The sequence below is a fragment of the Mytilus californianus genome, unplaced genomic scaffold (assembly GCF_021869535.1).
Source record: "Mytilus californianus isolate M0D057914Y unplaced genomic scaffold, xbMytCali1.0.p SCAF_1, whole genome shotgun sequence".
Classification (NCBI taxonomy): Eukaryota; Metazoa; Mollusca; class Bivalvia; order Mytilida; family Mytilidae; genus Mytilus; species Mytilus californianus.
Window position 1 is genome coordinate 23,741,982 of NW_026262581.1, and position 21,798 is coordinate 23,763,779.

The 21,798-nt window shown below is 31.9% G+C and overlaps 1 protein-coding gene across 1 annotated transcript; it reads left to right on the forward strand.

Annotated features, from left to right (window-relative positions):
• Positions 1–1,136: 1,136 nt before the first annotated feature.
• LOC127717416 (uncharacterized) lies at positions 1,137–16,648 on the forward strand. The gene is made up of 4 exons (XM_052223066.1): positions 1,137–2,273; positions 5,663–5,821; positions 11,160–11,303; positions 14,410–16,648. Exons 1-4 carry the CDS (start codon positions 1,481–1,483, stop codon positions 15,531–15,533), a joined length of 2,220 nt encoding a protein of 739 aa, XP_052079026.1. The 5' UTR covers positions 1,137–1,480; the 3' UTR covers positions 15,534–16,648.
• Positions 16,649–21,798: the final 5,150 nt, after the last annotated feature.

Genomic DNA, 21,798 nt, shown 5'->3' on the forward strand with positions numbered 1-21,798 from the left:
ATTTAATATAATCTATGGCGTTTGTCTGACCTGCGATTCATCTTTGAAAGTCTTCAATGACCCTGAGTCATTTCGTTATATTAAGACATATCAAACAGTTGTCTTGGGATAGGTTTTTCTATCCATTATTCAAACATAATATGAAATTGAAAAATAACATGAAATTGAAAAATATTATGAAATTGAAAAATAATATGAAACTGAATATATTATGAAATTGAAAACTCCATTTAGAACAAGAAATTATTACAATATAATTGAATTTTCTATACACATACCTTAAGTTTCCGATTTCAGCTGAATTAACGTCAATATTAGATTATCTTTTTGTACTATGACCACATAACCATAAATTTTTGTCAAAACAGGAACACAATTATTCTTTTGAATTTTACAAATTGTCTACTGAAACTAATTTTCAAACTTTTCAAAATAGATTTTCAGTTTCCATGATATAAATGCTTAAAAACAAACCACTCATACATCTTCGTAGGTTGAGAACTATTACATTTTGACGAATTGAAGACCCCATTATTAGGAAAAATTGATTTTCGATATCAGCATACCTGCGAAACTAAGTATAAAACTTCAAGTAATTAGTATTTTTATGGTTTTTAATATGTTACATGTGACAGGACAAACTCCGGACAACGACGTTATCAATATACATAATATAGAGATACCTGTATTTTATAAATTATAATTGTTTTATAAACATTCTGTTAAAACTTAACATTAAAACAAAATTAAAATATTCAAAAAATCTTTCTTATATGAATTTTATGTACTGTATAAAAGTTTAATATATTCAGTAGATGTCAAGCAAATGAGTTATCTCGTCTTAGCTTCGTACATTAAAAATTTAAGAAAAAATCCATGTAAATAATCTCTTTGCGTAACAAAATAGAAAATGCACTTAAATCTGTAAATTGCCAACGGCAAAATAATCTGAAAATTTTGTTGATGAATTGTGCAATTAGTATAGTTGAGCCCACATCAGGCTCCGATATAATTGTTCACGTCACAATGTGTCAAGTATGATAAATTAGTATGACCCACAGGTAAAATGACGACAAATCTACTGTGTATTCGCTTTTTATTACTAAATATCTTTTTTCTGTTTTGACACAAAAGAAGTTGTAATTATTTTCGCGGAGTTTGTAATTTTACTTATTATCTTAATTTTGGCTGAGGATGGAACGCCGTAACCATGATCTTGATATGGAGTATAGTACTTAAGCTTTTGTGTCTTAAACTTCTCGAATTGTAAGAGAACAACTTATATGAACTTTTAACGACATGTTTTCGTTAGTACAAAACATAAAATGGAGTCTATGATATTGTGAAATTCAACAAAAACATTTATTTTTGTTTGTTCGGTTTATAACCGTTTTTTTTTAAATTTTAGTTTTTAAGACATCATGTAGAACTATATACTATTCATGGACTGTTAGTATGTGTAGCGTTGACTGGTTCCGTCATGCTTATTTACTTTTCTTGGCTGCATGTAGTATTTGCGATTATTTTTCATATTTACATAGTAAATCCTTCAATTATTCGTAGACGATCAGTTGGAAAAACCAAATTTCGACCGCCTCGAAAAAATTGTTTAGACTTTTGTGTTTTTACAAATTGCAACCGTGGACATTGTGTATTGGATAATCGTACGTGTTATGCTAGCTGTGTATGTCCTGCAAATGTTACTGGAAGATGGTGTGACACCGAAATAGATAACATAAAAAATAAAACTAGGTCAAATATTCTGTTCATGCCTCGACGACACCATACTACTACAAGACTAGATGATAGGGTTCCGAAAAACTCTTCCATGGACCAATCATTTGAAGTAGTAACCGATCCGAATCAATACAACGAAACATCTGAAGGAAATGCAACAATTTATAACAATCCCGAAAACTTTCAAAGTCGACAAACGTTATGGAATCAATGTCGCAATACTTGTCAAAATGGAGGGAAATGTGTTGAAAGTTACACAGACAGCTATAATTATAGTTGCTCTGATTTAAATCCTGATTGTGGTTATGGCTTAATATGTGAACGGGGTGTGTGCTTAAAAACTGATTCAGCACTGATTTTTTCTTGTCTTTGTGAATTTGGATATACTGGTTCGTTTTGTAAAGAAAGATGTACGAGAGATTGTGGGGTGCATGGGAGCTGTAAAATAATTGACAAAAAAACTGGCACCTCTAAATGCAAGTGCGATTCTGATTTTGCTGGACCATATTGTACAACCAAAATAGTTGCTCGAAATGGTAGGTAATCTGTATGTTTTGGACTAATGAGTTTGAATGTTGCTTTGGAATCTTTCGACTCTCTAATACATGAGCATTACTTTTATTATAGGAACCCTCAGCAAGTGAAGCTATATAATACCATTAGAATAACGTAGACACCGTATCCTTAAATCAATGAAGAATATCGCCATAAAATTTGCACTACTGTTTATAAAGTTGTGTTATTACAGATACAAACAAACTGTTATCAAGGAATGGCAAGACGAACTAGATTTAAAGACTTCATTACAATGAAGCTATTTTGGCAGTTTTTCATTTTTCCGAGAAATTCCCAACGTTTGAAAGCTAATACATTTATAATAATACAAATTAAAGAAATTTTATTATTAAAATCTCAGAGTGATATATTGTGAGCCTCTGTAGGGCGCTATTGTATAGATAAATAATTCTTTTTCTTTTTCATATTCAACGGTCTAAAATGTGGTCTTTTTATACCTTCTCCGTAAACAGTTAAAATGAAAAATTATCAATGCACAAATGTACAATATGAATTACTACAAACATTCATTTACGCATGTATTGATTTGTTGCATGTCATATCTCAATGTTTTGTTATTTGGAGAACTTGGTGTTGATTGCAGATAGTTTCTGTTTAATTTATTCACATCTTTATCTGGACTTGGGAAAGTTTAAAATTAAAATATACTGTTACTGTGTATTGATTATTGATAACTGAATGTTGTCCGAGATGTTTTTTGTATGTTTGTGTCTTTTGGTTTGTGTCTCATTGCTGTATATTTCAATCTCACACTTTTACATGTATTCATATATACGATATATCATTGGATTTTTTTGAAAGGATTTGTCATAAATTGATATACTAGTAAATTGTGAAATGTAAGGTGTTATAAAACAGGTGATATATTTCATAAATTATATAATATGTTCTGCTACAAGGTTGTCCACTCCCAGCAGTCGTATTTTGAAATTATAGATTCAAACACGATATCCTGTTGATACTGAAATTAATCTACTCGTAATAGTTTGAGTAAAACAAAATGAAAATATACTACCGAGATAGGTTATATACACGTATAAAAATTAATAGATTACATTTACTGTAGGGGAATCTATTTTTATTAGGAATTAAATAAAAGCAAAAATTTCAATTTAAGTAGTTTAAATAGAACATTTTAATTAATGTGTGGTTTATTTTAAATTTATTTTACTACAGATATGTTGTTGGATCCGATTTACATATGCAGTGAAATAATTAATAACAGATTTATTGTCAATTCGAAATAAATCATAATGAACGAGATTAAGGAGATAAAATGGAAAATATAAGTTCAATAAAGTATAATGAAAACTTTTGAAATAACAATTCATCAACATGACAAAGCTCTATTTTTGCATTTATGTAATAATAATACCATGTAGTTTCCTGGACGTCATTCATGACTAACATTTACAAGTAGAAATATCATGTGGGAATGATGCATGTGTTTTTAAGGTTATTTTTCTTTCAAATCAGCACGTTTTGATTTACTGATAAGGCCAAATTAAAATTATGCGTGTTTTCTGTCACCCGAATCATTCAATTATATACCAAAATCCCAATTTTTGTCACAATTTTTCATTTAAGCATTATTAAAGTCACAATTTCTTTACAATAAACTCGAATAAAAAATTATTTAAAATAGAACAAAAAGCCCTGACTACCAACCCTAATCATGTTTTCATCATGTGACAGTAAACCCTATTTTTTGTTTACCAATTTTCGGTTAGAGCTATTAAAGTCACAATTTCTCCACAATAAACTCAAAGTATAAAAAAGCAAAAGAAAAATAAAGTCCTTACCTACAAGTCCTTACCATGTTTTTTTTCACCATTTGACAGTAAACTGATGTATATTGTTTATTCGGCCTGAAAAAAGCAAAATTACAGCCTATGTAACAAAATGTATTTTTAATTTATAACCACTGACTTTGAATAATACTTCTATGTTTAAGTCTATGTCTATCATTTTCGCTGACATTTGAAAGAGATGAAAAATATGCATTTCAGTTAAAACAATTAGAACTAAATGGTGTATGCCATTTGTGGTGAACGTTGATAAATAACGAAAAGGGACAACTCGACTTAGTTTAATTAATGAGAGTGCTCTCAGTTTAAGGATAGTTTAGTTGATGAAGTACTTATGTACTTTAACTATGACAAAACTGTTAAGATAAAAATGTGACAGTTAGTAAACTTACATTGTACGTTGAATGAAGGGGGTACTCAAAACTTTGACTAAGATGGATTTGGCTGGTTTGATTTTCATAAAATTAATTTTGACAAAATATTTACTTAGATACCTGAAAAAATCAAGAAATTTGAACCACGCGATTTACATGAATAATTTCGTTGGATATATAGCAGTTTGACAAACACTATATTTGAACATTGAGAAGCTTGATTTACCTTTACTAATAGTAAATGATTAAAACATTCAGCTGAATTTTAAAGGATTAACTCCCTTAGATGTTCGCTGCCCCCTTAAAGAGCTAGACTTCTTCTAAAAGCCATAGTTAGATGAACAAATTTTATGTTATCTTGTCTAAAAGTTATGTCTTTTTGTTATCTATTTTTAACTATATATAGCCTACAAGGCAATACGGTGTTTGACTATCTTCCTCACTTGAATTATACAAATGTTGAATGAAAAGATAAGACTGCCATCAAATATTTTATCAAAATTATTCATTGGTGTAGTGGTATCCTTATATTTAAAAGATTTGTTGGTACATGACGTATTGTACCAAAAGTATGATAAAGATTAACATGACAAACAAATTTTCATGAAAACACTATATATAGCAAATGAAAAATTTAGCGTAGTTGGAGACGGTCCTGAGATGAATGCACCTTTGGTGTTCAAGTAAAAATCAGATCATAAGTCGAATTATACAGTGTATAATAAATCATAAACAAGGAAAGGAGGAACTGATCATGGATACACTAAAGGAAACATTTCCTTGATTATCTGTGATACATTCAGATATTCATGGTGGCTTCTGAAGAAAAAAATTGAAGGGATGACCTTAACCATGTATTAGTAGCTTCCTTGTTAGATCTGTCAATTTTGAGAAGAACACAAATAATGCACTCTCTTAACCTTAAGTTCTTTAATCTTATATTTTATGGCAATACGTACAAAATACTAAACACCTTCTCTAAAAGGGGAATTATTCTTTGGAGTCCAGAGGTCAAATGCATATTTAAGGAAAAAATGTTCAGGAAACATATCCGGGTTTTTTTCTGTGTTGGTAATTATTCGAAGCAATGCTTGCAAATTTGTTAAAAAAATATGTTATCAACGTGAAACAACACTAAACCGATATTCTTTTAACTTTCTCTTTCAGAAGATGAAATATTATACCACTGGTACGTGACTGGTGTGTGCGTTGCCATAGGAACACTCCTTATAGGCATGATGATTATATTACCTTACTGTATTTGGAAAAAGAGAAGGATTTTTGTAATGAAGATTTTACATTATTTTCAACATTACGAAGATGACGGTAAGCTAGGTGTTAAACTATTAACGGAAGTTTCGCATTCTATCCGTATTATTTAACAATTAATTTGGAAGTTTGGCATTCTATCTAAATTAATTAGCATAATAAGATAACATCCTCCAGACTTCTTGCTTTAAAAAACAAATATTAACTGAAAATTAAAATTTGAACAGATGGGCCTGGCAAAAAATTGGTAATTTACTACCGCGTTAAGAGAGGATGTAAAATAATCAAATGATAGGTATAAAAGTCTTCCATAAAACAATATGTGGGAAATCTTAAATGTTTTCTTAAGACCATAGTCATGTACGTAGGACGTAAACGGAAGCATAAAATATTAAAAAAAGGACAGTATTATTTTCAATGACACAACTATCCACGAAAGTCCAAAGGAACAACTATTTGTTACTTCACGGTCAACAACAATAAGCGAAACTAACAAATAGTAAGCTTTAGTCTGGGTATCTATTAGTTTTAATTGGCTTTGAGCTAGCTTTAGTTTTTATGTAACTCTTTGACCGTACTTTGTGTATTTCGTTCTTATGTAAGTTAGGTTTGTTTTTGCTCTTCGTACCAATCTATTGAGTTAAACCATTTCCAACTGATATTTACAGTTTTTTCATATGTTGTGATGTAACACCACTTTCCAGGTTAGGGGAGGGTTGAGCATTCACAAACCTGTTTCACCACACCGCATTCTGTATGGGTCTGTCCCAGTCAGGAGCCTGTTATTCAGTTTCGTTGATTCATGTCTGCAATACGTTTGTATTTGTTTTATGGTATTGGTTTGTATCATAAAATTGTGAATGGAAACGGGGAATGTGTCAAAGAGACATCAACCCGACCAAAGAGCAGAACACAGCCTAAGGCCACCAATGGGTCTTCAACACAGCGAGAAAATCCCGCACCCGGAGGCGGGCTTTAGCTGGCCCCTAAACAAAACTGTGTACTAGTTCAGTGATTAAAATGGAAGTCACAATAAACTCCGAAACATATAAATGATCAGTATTGTAATAAATCAGGAAATTATTTCTCTCGTTTGAATTGTTTCACATTTTGTCATGTCTGTGTTATTATGGTATGGATTTGCTCAATGATGAAGGCCGTATAGTTGCTTATACGCACGTCATTTGAGCTCTTGTAAATAGTTGTCTAATCGATAATTCTACCACATCTTCTTATTTTTATATCGAAGCCTACGGGATGGTAAAATATGAAACAATCAAAAGAGAAAACTGAAGTTTACAATCTTGCTTTATAACAGATGAACTGATTCTAATTTAAGTTCAAAAACCAATTTTTCAAGGATATTCAGGACGAGAACATTGTTTTGTGGTGTTTATTTGTCCTATTTCGTACAAGATTGAAACGTTGACTGTCATTCTTCACGTACTAAGTCTGTGATTTTACAAGTAATTTCCAAGCGGAAATTATTCTGATTCCAAACTGGCCAGTTTATCATACTTCTACATTCATGCACAATGGGATTGGCTAAATGCTACCAGTAAATATATCATTTTACAAGGATCGAACGAGCGACCTCCTCTGCATTTACTAGGTTTAGACCTTACCGCAAGAACATCGATGCGGTTTTTTGCTTATATAGCATGCAATTTGATTGTACCTGTAAAGTAATTAAAAATTCACAATTACAGTGGTTTACATAATTATAACTTGACATTCATTTTGAATAACAAACACAAATGTCATTATGAAGGTACATTTAAGTAACACTGTCTTTCATAAGAACGTATGATATCGTGTGTTTAGAGTGTAAATAAAAGGATATGTGTATAGTATACGTCATTCAGAAGGCAACCAAACGATTTCAGCGCGCAAGAAACGTGTTTCTATAGTATGAATACATTTAACCAATTCTTTATCGTCATAAAAAACATATATAATAAATACTAATCATAAACAACAACAACAACAAAACATATCGATTTGAATGCATACATATACACAAGAAAAATTACTTATAGTCCACTGTCCGCAGCTCCAAAGACTGTTTTGTTTATTACAATAAACTCGTTTTTCACTTGGCTTTACTTTAAGGCATTTAAAATTAGCAGGACCACTAGTTTTTAGTATCAGAAATATTTGAAAATAAAGGATTATTTTTAGCAATCTCATTAAAAGATGTAAACGTTGGATTTTGTCTTAAATTTTGACAGTATAGTAAAAAGTGGTTATTTTAACAGTATAGTAAAAATGTTATGGTTTTACAGGTTAGGGAGCTACCATTTGATTTTTTAGGGGGGGGGGGGGGGGGGGGGGGGGCTGTATATAGGTTGAAATTTGAAAAAAGGCAGGACAGGAGTTTTGAGTTAAAAAAAAGGCAGAATGAGCAACTTGGCAAAAAAAAAAAGACAGGATGACAATTTATGTAAAAAAAAGTCAGGATAAACTATTAAAAAGGCAGGACAGAGATTACAACTAAAATGAAATGCAGGACACATTTTTTTTATACTAGCCCCCCCCCCCCTCCATAAAAATCATATGGTAGTTACCTAAATTGAGAAATACAAACACACGTGTGTCGTATACGTCCTTGAAAAAACACGGAATATTTAGGTAAACAAGACAGGCATTTCTAGAGTATGAGTAAAATGAAGCAATAATTAAGGGCATACGCACAGGCACTAGTCACTGAAAAAAAATCCTGTATACCTTAATATAACACAAGGTACTACATATTTCCAATCGGCTGTGTATACCTTAATATAACACACGGTACTTAACATACATATTTCCAATCGGCTGTGGGTAAACGAAAATAGTTACGGTTGACATATTGGGGGAGGCTGCTACGAATGATTCCGTCAACAAAGGTAGGCGTGTTAGACACCATTGTGTAGATAAATCAATTTAGATATAAGGCATAACAAGTTTTAGTGGGTTGACAACCGAGAAATCGAAATATAACGGAAGTTCGCGACCGGGTGACATTTTTCAAAAATGCGAGTTAAGTACCTTGTGTTATATTTAGGTATATAGGAAATGTGCATACAAGCTATTTTAACCTAGTCAATTCAAATAAGTAAAAAAAATACACCTTTATGTATTACTTTTAGAGATAAATGGGGTCGAAATTTAGACATTTACTCAAAATTTCGGTTTCTTGAACATTTCTCACGGTATCCTTTGAACAGACATACCTAACTTTTTTGTTTCAAAAGATAATCACAAGCGGATTTTTGTAAAAGCATTCGGAATATCGTCTTTATATAAGTATACCCTAAGTTTGTGTATTTTTTCATGATTTGAGAAAAAACCGGCATTTTTTGCTGTATATTTATCCAATTTAAAAAAAATCATCGATGAAATAAAAATTGGTACACATATTCGTCATACATAATCAAACCAAATGTCATTTTAAAAAAGAGGAGTATATGTACTCGCTTTCAAGCTAAAGATTAAAATCAGTCGAAAAATGCATCTTTTTCCGATATTTTACAGTTTGACGTTGCGAAAAATAACATTTTACGTTAGCAACGTCATTACCTCTCCTGTAAGTACAATGTATCGTATGCCCCTGGGGGATACCCAACACGTTGACTAATATAGATTTGTTTCTTTAAATTTTCATAAAAAATTGACAAGATATTTACTTTGACCTGCTGACAAAAATATAAAAATTGCAAGAAATTTGAACCACACAATTTACAGGAATAATTTCTTTGGAAATATAGCAGTTTGACAGACACTAATTTCGATCATTTAGAAACTTTATTTCTCTTTAATACTAGTATGTGATTAAAACATTCAGCTTATTTTAAAAGAGTTAACTTCTTAGGTGTTCTGTACCCCCCTTAAACGATTAAAATGTGCAAGAGACATGTTTCTAGAATATGAATAAAAGAAGATGTATGGTATACTTCATTGAGAAAGCAACCCAATGATCAAAATTACTAGTATTCTGAAGTTGTAATACAAGAAGTTGTGTGATATACGTTCCCACCATTAGGGAGCTACCATTTGATTTTTATGGGGGCTAGGATGGAAAATGTTGTCCTGTATTTATTTTTAGTTGTAATCTCTGTCCTGCCTTTTTATTTTTCACTCTATTCGGTCCTGCCTTTTTTTATTAGTTTATCCTGACTTTTTTACATCAATTGTCATCCTGCCTTTTTTTTTATTGCCAAGTTGCTCATCCTGCCTTTTTTACTCGAAACTCCTGTCCTGCCTTTTTTCAAATTTCATCCTAGCCCCAAGTATAAAAATCGAATGGTAGCTCCCTTAAAATGTACAAGAAACGAGTTTCTGGAGTACGAATAAAAAAAATGTGTTGTGAGATACGTCAATGAAATCAAAGTACTGAAGTACTGAACATCGGATGACACATTGTTAGTACAATACGAAAAAAATATCACATCTCTATACCTGAAAGTGAGGTTAATGTACAGATATATTTTTTTTCTGTGACAAGTTCGTGCGTGGATGATAAATTAATGACAGGGAATTCATCCTAACCATAATGACTATTATATTGTAGTGATACAAATCAGTATACTCTGGTTTATTGTTATATATTATATTAATACTTGTATATTACTGTTACATGTATATATAATTTTCATGGATTTGTATATCGTTCTATTCTACTATATTAATAATAGTGCAGTGCAAGTGCATGGTGGACACGTCACTTTTCTGTAATAATTCGATTTTTCTAATAGAATGGATTTGAGTAGGCATTCGTATTTTCACGCAAAAAATGTTTAATCATCCATGCAGAGTTATCGTTCCTTGAGATGGCAAACGTTCTTGAGATATTCTTCCGCAAGCGTGTGCATGGATATTAATGATTTTTTACTTATATGTATATACATATAACAAAACATTTTAATATTATTAGTTTATCTTCTTTAAAAAGTATTTGATGGGTATTCATTGAAGAAATGAATTTATAACAAGCGATAAGGAATGTTAGTTTGCACTTGATGATGTCTACGTATTCATCATGTTTATAGATCGGTTAAAACCCAAAACGAATATTACGTAATGGAAATCTAGGCGATAACAATATACCGGAATGCCCTCACGGTCATCCGCTGTGAAAAGCAAACATGTACCAGCGGAACAAATAAAAAACAAACAAAAGGCATTTAGAAATAATCCAAGGTCTACATCCTCTCAAGTCTTTTTAAAAGTTAAAAATTAGAATCTGTTAGACTGGTGCTATCAAAGATCTATCGTCATCACCTAATTGCCTAAACTGGCGACTAAGACAACCAACAATTTATGGTATACTACCTATATATACACATGTGTAATCTCTTCCCCTTTTAATAGTCCTAAACAGATGGCTGATATTTTGTACAATTTTTAATTCTAGATGGAAAAAGTTATGACGCTTTCATATCATATAAGTCTTCAAAGACAGATCAAGATTTCGTGTTGAAACAGTTGTATCCAAAACTAGAGATGGAAATGGGATACAAACTTTGCATGCACTTCCGGGACTTTACTCCAGGAGACGGTAAGTTACATAAAGTAGTAATGATATAGTCCATAAATAATATGTGTGCTTTTTCGATGATAGTACAAAAGGGGACGACAATTTGATTTTCGGGAGAGGGAGGAGGAATTTGAAAATGAATATCCTGGCCTAGTAGGAAATAGAAATTAAGTAACTTTGCCCGATCCTCCAGGCCCCGACGAGAATTTCAAATGGTCGTCCCATAATAATCTTCCATATGAAATCTCGATCAATTCGACGTTCCAACCGTAAAGGATTATGGGTAATGCTTTTGTTCATTTCTTTTTTTTTCTTTCAGTTTCGCCTCAAGATGCAGTTAATATTATTTAATCTCTACTACTTCACATCAGCCCATTTTTTCAATTTTAGTACAGTACCGCACCTTCAAATTTGTACTTTCGTATTGTATTAACAATGTGTCGAATTTCTGAACAAGTAGTTAAAATACAAAAATATTTAATGCTAAAAATAGCTCAAAACTGTAATTATGAAAGATGTCGGGGTACTCACTCCTGGACCAAAACAGGGAATACAATAAGGAGATTGCTAACCAACTACAATATCCAGTAATAATGATTATGTTTTTTTCGCAAATAAAAAAACAATCATTTTGGTTATGGATGTGTAAAATCATGTTTACTTTGCTATATTTGTATCCCAATGTTCTTCAACAACAGTGTATAACACGGATTAACATTATGAAAAAATATTAATATCATCTTTTAAAATGTTGGTAGACCAATTTATTTCAATGTTTAGAGTCTTCAGTATTCAAATTTCACTAGTTTTCGTCATTTCTGATTTTGATGGATCTGTCAGTGAAACAAATTTGGGTTAAAATGTCAGGAGACCAATTAATCTCAGTGTTTAGTCTCTAGTATTCAAATTTCACTAGGTTTCGTGAACTTTCTTTCGAATTTTGTTGCATCTGCGAGTGGAACAAAGTCAGTGAATACTGGCCATATTCTCTTCTTACATTTGCTTCTTACCGTTATTACATGCAGCAAACAAGTTGTACTTGACAACAACTCTATTTTTGTAAATTATTTTATACAGACTACTTTTTCAAGTCTACGCCAAAGCACCAAAAGACCATTAATTACATGCATAAGTTAACATACATGTAAAATGTCACTAGTACTTGGTGCACTGGTAATTTGTTTAATTTGAATAAAAACTTCATTTTAAGGTTAAAATACTACAAATTTATGCATACAGTAAACTAGTAAATAATCTCAATTTAAATTTTCCAGAAGGGATTCAAATTTAACAGTTTTTACGGTTCTACAAGAATCGTGAATGAGCCTTCGTGAGTTGTAATATTAAAGGGGCATTAAATGTCAAATTCGTGTTCACCGATTTGACCTAAATCCTTATATCAAAACTAAAATACTAAAACGTATGCTCAAATTCGTAAAGCCCCCCCCCCCCCCCCCCCCCCCAAAAAAAAAAAAAACAATTAACAATGTATGGACTCGTTATAATGTGTCAGCATTTCATATGTATTTTACACTAGACGCCATCTGATTATCCATCGAGATGATTCCCGAAGACTGCCATGACGGTTATATAACCCTTTATAAACATAAATATAAATATAAATAAACAGTCATGCACGTGCAATAATTGTATAATAGCATTTTTTTTCTTGGTCTTTGTGATTTCATATTAGAGACTGAAAATATATGTATATCATTGATTACCTGTATAAGAATGATTTTTGTGGGACCACGAAGAAATCGAAATAGTTATTCCAGGTGTCTCCCTTGTTTCAATTTTCAATGTTGACATTCTTTTCTTTTTATTGAATGAAACACAAGCTGGACACATGCATTACCCATCCCCACTAAAGGTCAAATTAAATTTTGCATTTCTTTGGATTCAAATGAACTTGAATTATTGACTTGCAAGACAATAATACGTCAGCGATGTTGTTTATTTTGTCAAAATTGAACCAAACTGACTGCCAATGGCGAAATAGTATTTCTATATTCCGCTTTTATAAATGTTAGAAACAAAATAAAATGATATTTTAATTAAAGTTTGTCTAATTCGTAGTCAATGCCCCTCTAAATAACTATATTGCATACTTTAAAACTTTTCTTCGACTCTGATGTTTCGAAACTACTAAATGCACCCTAACAAGTTATTGTCGCTGAATATAAAAATCCTTTCTTGCGAAACTATCTGAGCTTTTTGTTCACGATGCTTATTGCCTAATAAAAAAATACATCCCCGTGATTATGTAGGACAGTACATTTGGTTGGAGATTATAAAAATTTGAACATGAAGCAGACGACCTGTAAACCCAAGCAACTTGATATTCATCCATGCAAAAATAAGATTCTAATTTATACGATCAATGTTTGCATACATAATATAATTTCTACAGTTACTACACAGTTTGAATAAACATATATTAAGAACACCGAAGCATATAAATTGTATACATTCCGTAAAACATTGGAATATTTTATCTAAATTACAACTAGTATACTACTGTATTAAGATCAACTACAAAAAGACGTTCAATCATGTGATGACAAAATTGATTGTTTTGGTACGTCAATGTGCTTTGGGGCATCGGTGGCCAAGTCGTCCTAGTAGGTAAAAAAAAGGTAGTTCCAACTACCGTATCACTACCCTGTTAACACTGAGGTTGCGCACGTAACAGGTGCACTCGACTCAAATCTTAATTCACTAGGATATGTACTCGTAAATAATGGCATTAATGGCATTACGGATAAAAAAAGACATATGTGTACGCTGCATGCTAATTCCTGATAACCTTATTTAGAAAACATTTATAAAATGAATATTTGCACAAATATCGTTAAAACATTCTAAAGAGAATTTTTCAGCTATAAGGGCAATGGCATATATATTTTTAACAGTATCAAATATAACGTTCTAAAGGAATCGCACAAAAAACGATCTATAAATTTAGAGGGAAATAAGCAATTCCAACTAAAGTCATACTCAGAAGCATATACAATTTACTTGTGTTTACTAGAATGTATATAATAAATAGTTAGAGCAAAACACAATCTGGCATAGATAAAACAATTGCACGATTTTCTGATATGATTCTCTTCTTTTTTTCCAGTAATTGCAAATAATATCATCAGAGCTGTTGAAGATAGCAGAAGAACAATAATGGTTATTTCACAGAGTTATATAGAGAGTGAATGGTGTCGACTTGAATATCAGAAAGCACAACATGAAATGTTAAAATTGAAACATAAAATAATCCCAGTTATACTGGATGAAATCTCGAATATGAAAATCGACAAGAACCTCAAGGCGATATTAAATAGTGTTACTTACATCGAATGGCCAGGAGAATCCGATTCAAAAAAGCTAGAAAAGTTTTGGAAGCAACTAAAGCTTTCAATGCCTAAGAAGCAAACAAGTTCTTCCTCGGAACACATAAGTTCAATTAGTTCTTCAGAAAGTAAGTCAACAGATATTTCATCATGCAGTGATAGCATTTCATCGAGCTACAACAGTCATATATCTATTCAGCCGTGCGACTCGGGCAGCTCCAATGATTACTTGTCGCATCATCAAAGTTCAAAACGAATCCGGACCTTACTTCGAAATCCGTTCCGATTGAATATCTCCTCCGATAATTTTAGAAAACTTAATCGTGCTTGCTCAAGCGACTCTGGTATATCTAGTCCTGCGACAGCTAGTCCATCCTCCGTTTCGCCATTGATAAATAAAGATTTGAATCCTTTATTACCTCGTAAACATGTGGATATAAGACACAATAATTCAAAAGGCTTGATACAAAAGCAACATTTTCAAAATCAACTGAATGAAAATGGCAACTGCTTAAATGTGCATCAAGAAAATCATTTTATTACTGGATCGACGAAAATACATTCGATACCGGATGTGTGCAGAACGTCTAGTGAGAGAAGAAAGAAATCGAACGGCTTCAATATTGCTGTGTCAGAAAATGGCAATTTACCGACGCATTATGGGAGTATACACAATGTAAATAATTGTCAGACATGTATTTTAAATCAAGAAGTAAGCAACGAATTTCTAGATCAAATACCTTCGAAATGTCATACTAAATGTACTACATGTATTCTAAACAGTGATGATATCAATGAAAACATTAGACAGCCAGTGTCATACGAGAGTGGACGTACCGCCGAAATCTCGACAGAGAAAGTTCTTAATACGTCCTCTTTTTCTGAAAGAACAAAAACACTTTGAGGAGGTTTTTATTCCGGACATATTTTTTTCATTGAAACTAAAAGATTTAATGTGATTAATTATCCATCGAAATTAATGTGAGTCAATTGTTAGATACTGAATCCGATGAAATCGGACAGTATACAATGTATAGGGCGACATAAACTGCACCCAAAAGTCCCATGGCGTTATTGTATATATAGCTTGTTTTAAAGGAGTAAGAAATTCTGTTGCACAGCCGTTTACTTCATCTACTGACACTCATCACTAATTTTTTTTATATGCTTTTGGTTCAAGGAAACAGAAGAGTGCCTTTTCCTTTGCAATACTTTTATCTATTGATATTGTTCTGTTTTTATCTTAATAAGCAAGAAACTATTTTCTCTTCAAAAGAATGAGGTCATTTACCCTTTTACTTCATTTAGATACAACTTTTTAACAAAACAAAGGAGTAAGGACAATAATGCACTAATTTGGCCCAAATATAATTGCAAATTTAAAAGTTATCACAATTACATATTCTTAAAATTTGTCCTAACTGGACTAAAGTACAAGATATTCAGAAAATAAAACAACTTTCACATTTTACGAGTTACCATGGCAACAAACCAAAACGAAATTTGAATATTTTGTAAAATTTCTTGATTTCCTTGTTTTTCATCAAATTTTAAGTATATTTTAAATGGCAAAGTATGTGCGCACCCTGTACTTTTCAGCGTTTTCATGAAAACGGTAAATATCATGACGTAATTGTGACGTCATCAGATAAAATTTGTCTTGACTCTATGCATTTCCAAACATCATGTGCCAATTTGAAATTGTTGTCAAAAACTTTATATTCTTGAGTCAAAATCGGCCTTAATGCACCTACTCCTTTATAAAAAAATTCTACCAATTTTTGCGAAAGCTGCATAGTGTTATATCTGTACAAATAAGAGTTTGTGTGTGTGTGTGTGTGTGTGTCTGTCTGTCTGTCTGTCTGTCTGCCAAGGAGAGAGAGAGAGAGAGAGAGAGAGAGAGAGAGAGAGAGAGAAATGTCAGACAGTCATTACTGGATCGATACCAATGTACATATATATATATATATGTATACATTATATTTCGAATACGACTTGTATACTTATGATTTATAATAAAGTTTTAAAACATTAATAATGACGTATTCTCTTTAAATGAGTCACAATAATGTATCCGGTAAGGTGACATGTCTTCCAGTGGACTGTTATCTTGTGACCTAGCATGTTAAAAATCCGGCTCAGCGTTTCGTTCTAGTACACAGCAGGGTTAATATTCATATTACATTAACATGTCATCATCATCATCATCATCATCATCATCATCATCATCATCATGTTGGTCATATTTAATACATTCCGTGAGGTCGATTTACCGTACCTATTTATTTATACCACTTAAGGTAATATGAAAATGGATTGGAAATTATATTACAAAATGTCAATATTCGTGTTTGACAAGTAACCTTATTTTCCAAGGCATGTTGAAATAGAAACGAACTATGTATGTTTACTTTTTTTGTTTATATGTCTTTTTGATCGAGTTAAGCCATTTCAATTGATATTTTATAGTGTGTCTTTTTATGTTGTAATGTTACACTACTATCTCAGGTAAGGGTGAAGGTTGGCGCCTGTCAAAACGTTTAAACCGCCGCATATGTATGCACCTGTTCTAAGTCAGGAGCCTATTGTTCAGTGGTTGTCGTTTGTTGGTGTGGTTCATAACTTAAGTGTTTCTCGTTTTTCGTTTTTTATATACTAGTAGATTAGACCGTTGGTTTTCCTGTTTGAATTGTTTTACACTAGTCATTTTTGGGCTCTTTATATCTTGCTTTCGGTGTGAGCCAAGGCTCCGTGTTGAAGGCCGTACTTTGACCTATAAATATACGTTGACAACCAGACTAGCGAAGGTTTTTTTTTAATTATAGCCTATAGCTACTTGACCGGTTGTTGATGCACTGGACAAAGTGCAGGTGGTCATTCTGTTAATATCACAACAGTTCGAGTTCAGATACCGGTGAGGGAACGAAATTTATTTTCAAGTGCAAAAAGGTGTTTCTTTAGGTTAGTTTTTATAAAAAAAAAAAGGATATGTGATATGAAAATGAGACAACTATCCACCAAAGTTCAAATAAAGTGGATGTAATCAACTATAGGCAACCGTACGACCTTCGACAATAATAAAACCCATACCGTATAGTTGGCTATAAAAGGCCCTGAATGAAAAATGTGAAACAGTTCAACTGTGAAAATTAACGGCCCAATTTATAACAAAAAAAATGACGAAAAAGAAATATGACAGACATGAACCAACATCAACCAATGAACTACAGGCTCCTGACTTGGGACAAGCAAATAAAGAATGTGGCGGGGTTTAACATGTCTGAGAGCGCTCAATCGTTCCCTAACCTGGGACAGTTGTGTTACAGTACAACATAAGAACAAACTGTAAAAATCAGTTGCAATTGGCTTAACTCAAAAGATCGGTTTTTAACTTTGTTACTTTAATTTATGTATAATCGACGTTAGTAGGAATTCCTTTAAATTAACTATGATATCTTTCATTTATTTAGAAGTGACATACCAAAACATGTGTTCTTATCCACAAATTAATGACAGTATGCTTTGTAATTTGACTTCTGCATTGTTTAAACATGGCAGGGTTGTCAGCTTTGCCCATATGCTTATCTATCTCAACAAGTTTTAGGTTCATTATTCAACATCACAATTAAATTACAGACTCAACAACATTTTTCTCTGTCTAGTGATATCAAAATATTTCCAATTTATAAAGCATGGTGTTAATAAATGACCATATTTGTACACTCAAGGTTTTATTTATATCACGCTTGGTAAGTGTAACGCCTCAATCATAATACATTTGTATAAATAACATTATCAATGTCATGGGCGATATATGAGCAATAAGATGCTATACAAAAGAAGAATAAGAATAAGAAAAAAAACAGGGTACGATTAGAGCACTTTTTGGCCAATATTTTAATTGAAATTTTAACTTTTAAATTTAAAATATTTCCGTTTATATGAAAATAAGGAGATGTGGTACCATTGCCAATGAGACAACTATCCACCCAAGTTCAAATTCAACAATGAGAAAACCCATACCGTATAGTCGGCTATAAAAGGCCCCGACATGAAAAATATGAAACAGTTCAATTGAAAAAAACTAACGACCTAATTTATAATAAAATAATTTACGAAAAACAAATATGACAGACATGAATCAACGACAACCACTGAACTAGAGGCTCCTGACTTGGGACAGGCCCATAAAGAATGTGGCGGTGTTTAACATGTTTGTGAACGCTCAACTCTCCCCTAACCTTGAATGTACATGAACTATTTATTACTTGACGTTAATCAAAGAAAGCAAATCATTTTTATTAAAAAATAAATTATGCAGGCAATGATAACATATTAAATCTGTTTATGTTTGTCATTTGTTCATATCAACCACAAAACAAACATGTTTGTCACAAAATCTTAAAGAAACCTAGATATGTTGCGGTAAAAAAAAAATATACACAGAGTGTTGATACGATCCTTCACAATTAACGCTCAGAGGCAAAATTGGTCTGATTTTGTGTAAATAGAAACAGATGTTGTAAATACGTCAATTTGAAAGCAAGACAATAATAAAAGAAACACAAGGAGACTTTAAGAGGTCAACATATGACTCTAATAATAGACATGTGCCTATAAAAAATATCAAGCTCCTAAATCGTCTCGAGATGGACAAATGAAGTGAAAAAAAATTATTAGAGGCTATCAAAGATTTGTCTTCCTACGCAAATTCACCAAAATGACAAAAACGCATATAATTTATAAATAGTACCTAAATATAAGTGTTCTAATATCATTTTCCTTTGTGCAATATTTATTTTAATAGTCTTTTTTCATTAGTGACAAATAGACAAATAATGAAAAGAGCAAACTATTTGCTTTATCCTGTTGCATGCACGCTCTCTCAATTTTATGCTTGTTATGGTAACAGGTGAACATCGAAAACATTATACATGTAACTTTGTACATATATTTTCTGAGATATTGCGCTTAAAATATCCGGAGTATTGGAGAAAAAATGTATAGAATACACGTAAATATCGTAAAAAAGCAATTTTGACTTTAAATTATTATTTCTGGAAATCCTGTCTTACGAATTTTCTTTAATTTAAAAGATATGTTATTGCAATTGAAATTACTGTTTTACTAATGTAAAATTGATAGGGTCACCGAATTCATTTTTGTTTTGTTTTGTATAAATAAATGGAAATTTTATACACACTGAAAACGGTCCGAAAACCAAAACGGAACTGCATTGTGCATCGAACTCTAATATTTAGACGATTTTAGATATTACAGATACACTTGAATAACTTATACAGCAAAACCCGAATTCGGGGACTCCCCTGATTTTTATAAAACGGAAATTTTAATGGCTTTGAATAAAATTCGTAGGACAGGTTTTTCCAGAGAATGCAATTAATAGTCAAATAGCGATATCAAGTTACGTGCATCCTATACATTTGTACTTCTTTCTACAAAATATTTTATCTTTTAAATTTCCAAAAGCATAATAGTTAGTTGTTTTTGATATTCATGTGCAGTTCCACTTGCTCTAGTTGGCTGCAAATCATCATAAAAATCCGTGACATCACCTATTTACGTACCTATTACTTTTATATAAAACAATATTTACATTAACATTTTAACATTTCATCACTGTGTATAAATTTTGAATTAATAGTATCTTTGCATAATTTTTGTATCACTAAGACTAACAAGATAACAATGGGCGATTCACCACTATCTGTCAGGGAAAGAAAGACATCACCATGCCTAAACTAAAGGGACAAACAAATTCTCCAAGAGAAAAAAAAAAAGAACTCTATATATGTACAAGTGCAGTGTTGTACATTTGGTAGTTCTAATTTTCAAGTTTTAGAGTAATTGTGTAATATACAGTCCTTGTGGTATAGATGGTCAAAATGAACAGACCTAGGTTAATAATTGTTTACTTATATAGATATAAGAAGATGTGGTATGAGTGCCAATGAGACAACTCTCCATCCAAGTCAAAAATTATAAAAGTAAACCATTATAGGTCAAAGTACGGTCTTCAACATGGAGCCTTGGCTCACACCGAACAGTAAGCTATAAAGGGCCCCAAAAATTACTAGTGTAAAACCATACATACTTTTAGAAGTTTATTTTGATTTTATGGTTTTATTTAGGTATACATAATAATTGTCAAAAAAGGTTAAAAATTGAAAATAACACTTTGCAAATTGTATGCGTCCGGAGCGCCTCCTGGATTTATCTTTACCAGGAATGACTAAAGCCAAACATTTGAAAGCCATGGATGTATAAGAACCGAAACAAGTGAAGAGCTATACATCAACAAAAAGGACCGAAAATGATAGCCATCCATCTAGTAAGGTCAATTTTGTAATTGTAGTTGTAACCTTATGTTTTCGGACAATGCATTTGTATGACTTTTATATATGGGATTTTGGGATTTATGCCTCGGTTTAAAAATAATGAATTGTAGAACATGTACATGTATCAGTCCATTATAAAGTGCAACCGCATGACAGAACCGCCAGACGTTAACCTTAACAGAAAGGACTTTAAAATGAAAAGTATGGTAATTTTTTAAGTTTTATTTTATATAAATGAGATAACTTTGGAGACATATAAGTAATTAGTCGAGTGCGTGATGTCATGTATATGCAATGTTTCTTATGTCGATGTACATTTCACCGCAGGCTTTAGCAGAAGGTCATTTAGTTTCGTATAATAAAGTAATATTGTATTAAAATCCAACCCATCCCTTCATCCATCATTTTAACTGTGATTGTTTTTCTCATTATTCTGTTTTATTACTTATGTAACTTTTAAATACATGATAATTATGTTACTATGGCGATGTATTTCTAGAAGGACTATTTTTTTCGTCGAGGTCATGTAGTGAGAACGTGTAAAACTTATATTAAAAGTTCATTATCTGATGAAAAATCGACGATTGATTGATTAATTTTTTGAGTGTTTATCGCAATTTTCTCTACTTTTGGCTTTATCATGGCGGCAAAGTTTTATTGGTAGAGGAAGATGGAAAACCTGAAGAGAACCAACGACCTTCTGCAAGAAAACTGGTAATCCTATTCCTATAGTAAGATCGGAGACGAACGCACCTTGCCACGAGTGGAGCTTAAACTCAAAAACCCATGGGTGACAGGCTAGTGTTTACT

Coding starts and splice junctions, on each gene's coding strand:
- LOC127717416 (XM_052223066.1), top strand. CDS start 1,481: ATGCTTATTTACTTTTCTTGGCTGCATGTAGTATTTGCGATTATTTTT. Junction 2,274..5,662: donor CAAAATAGTTGCTCGAAATG/GTAGGTAATCTG, acceptor TTTCTCTTTCAG/AAGATGAAATATTATACCAC. Junction 11,304..14,409: donor GGACTTTACTCCAGGAGACG/GTAAGTTACATA, acceptor CTTTTTTTCCAG/TAATTGCAAATAATATCATC.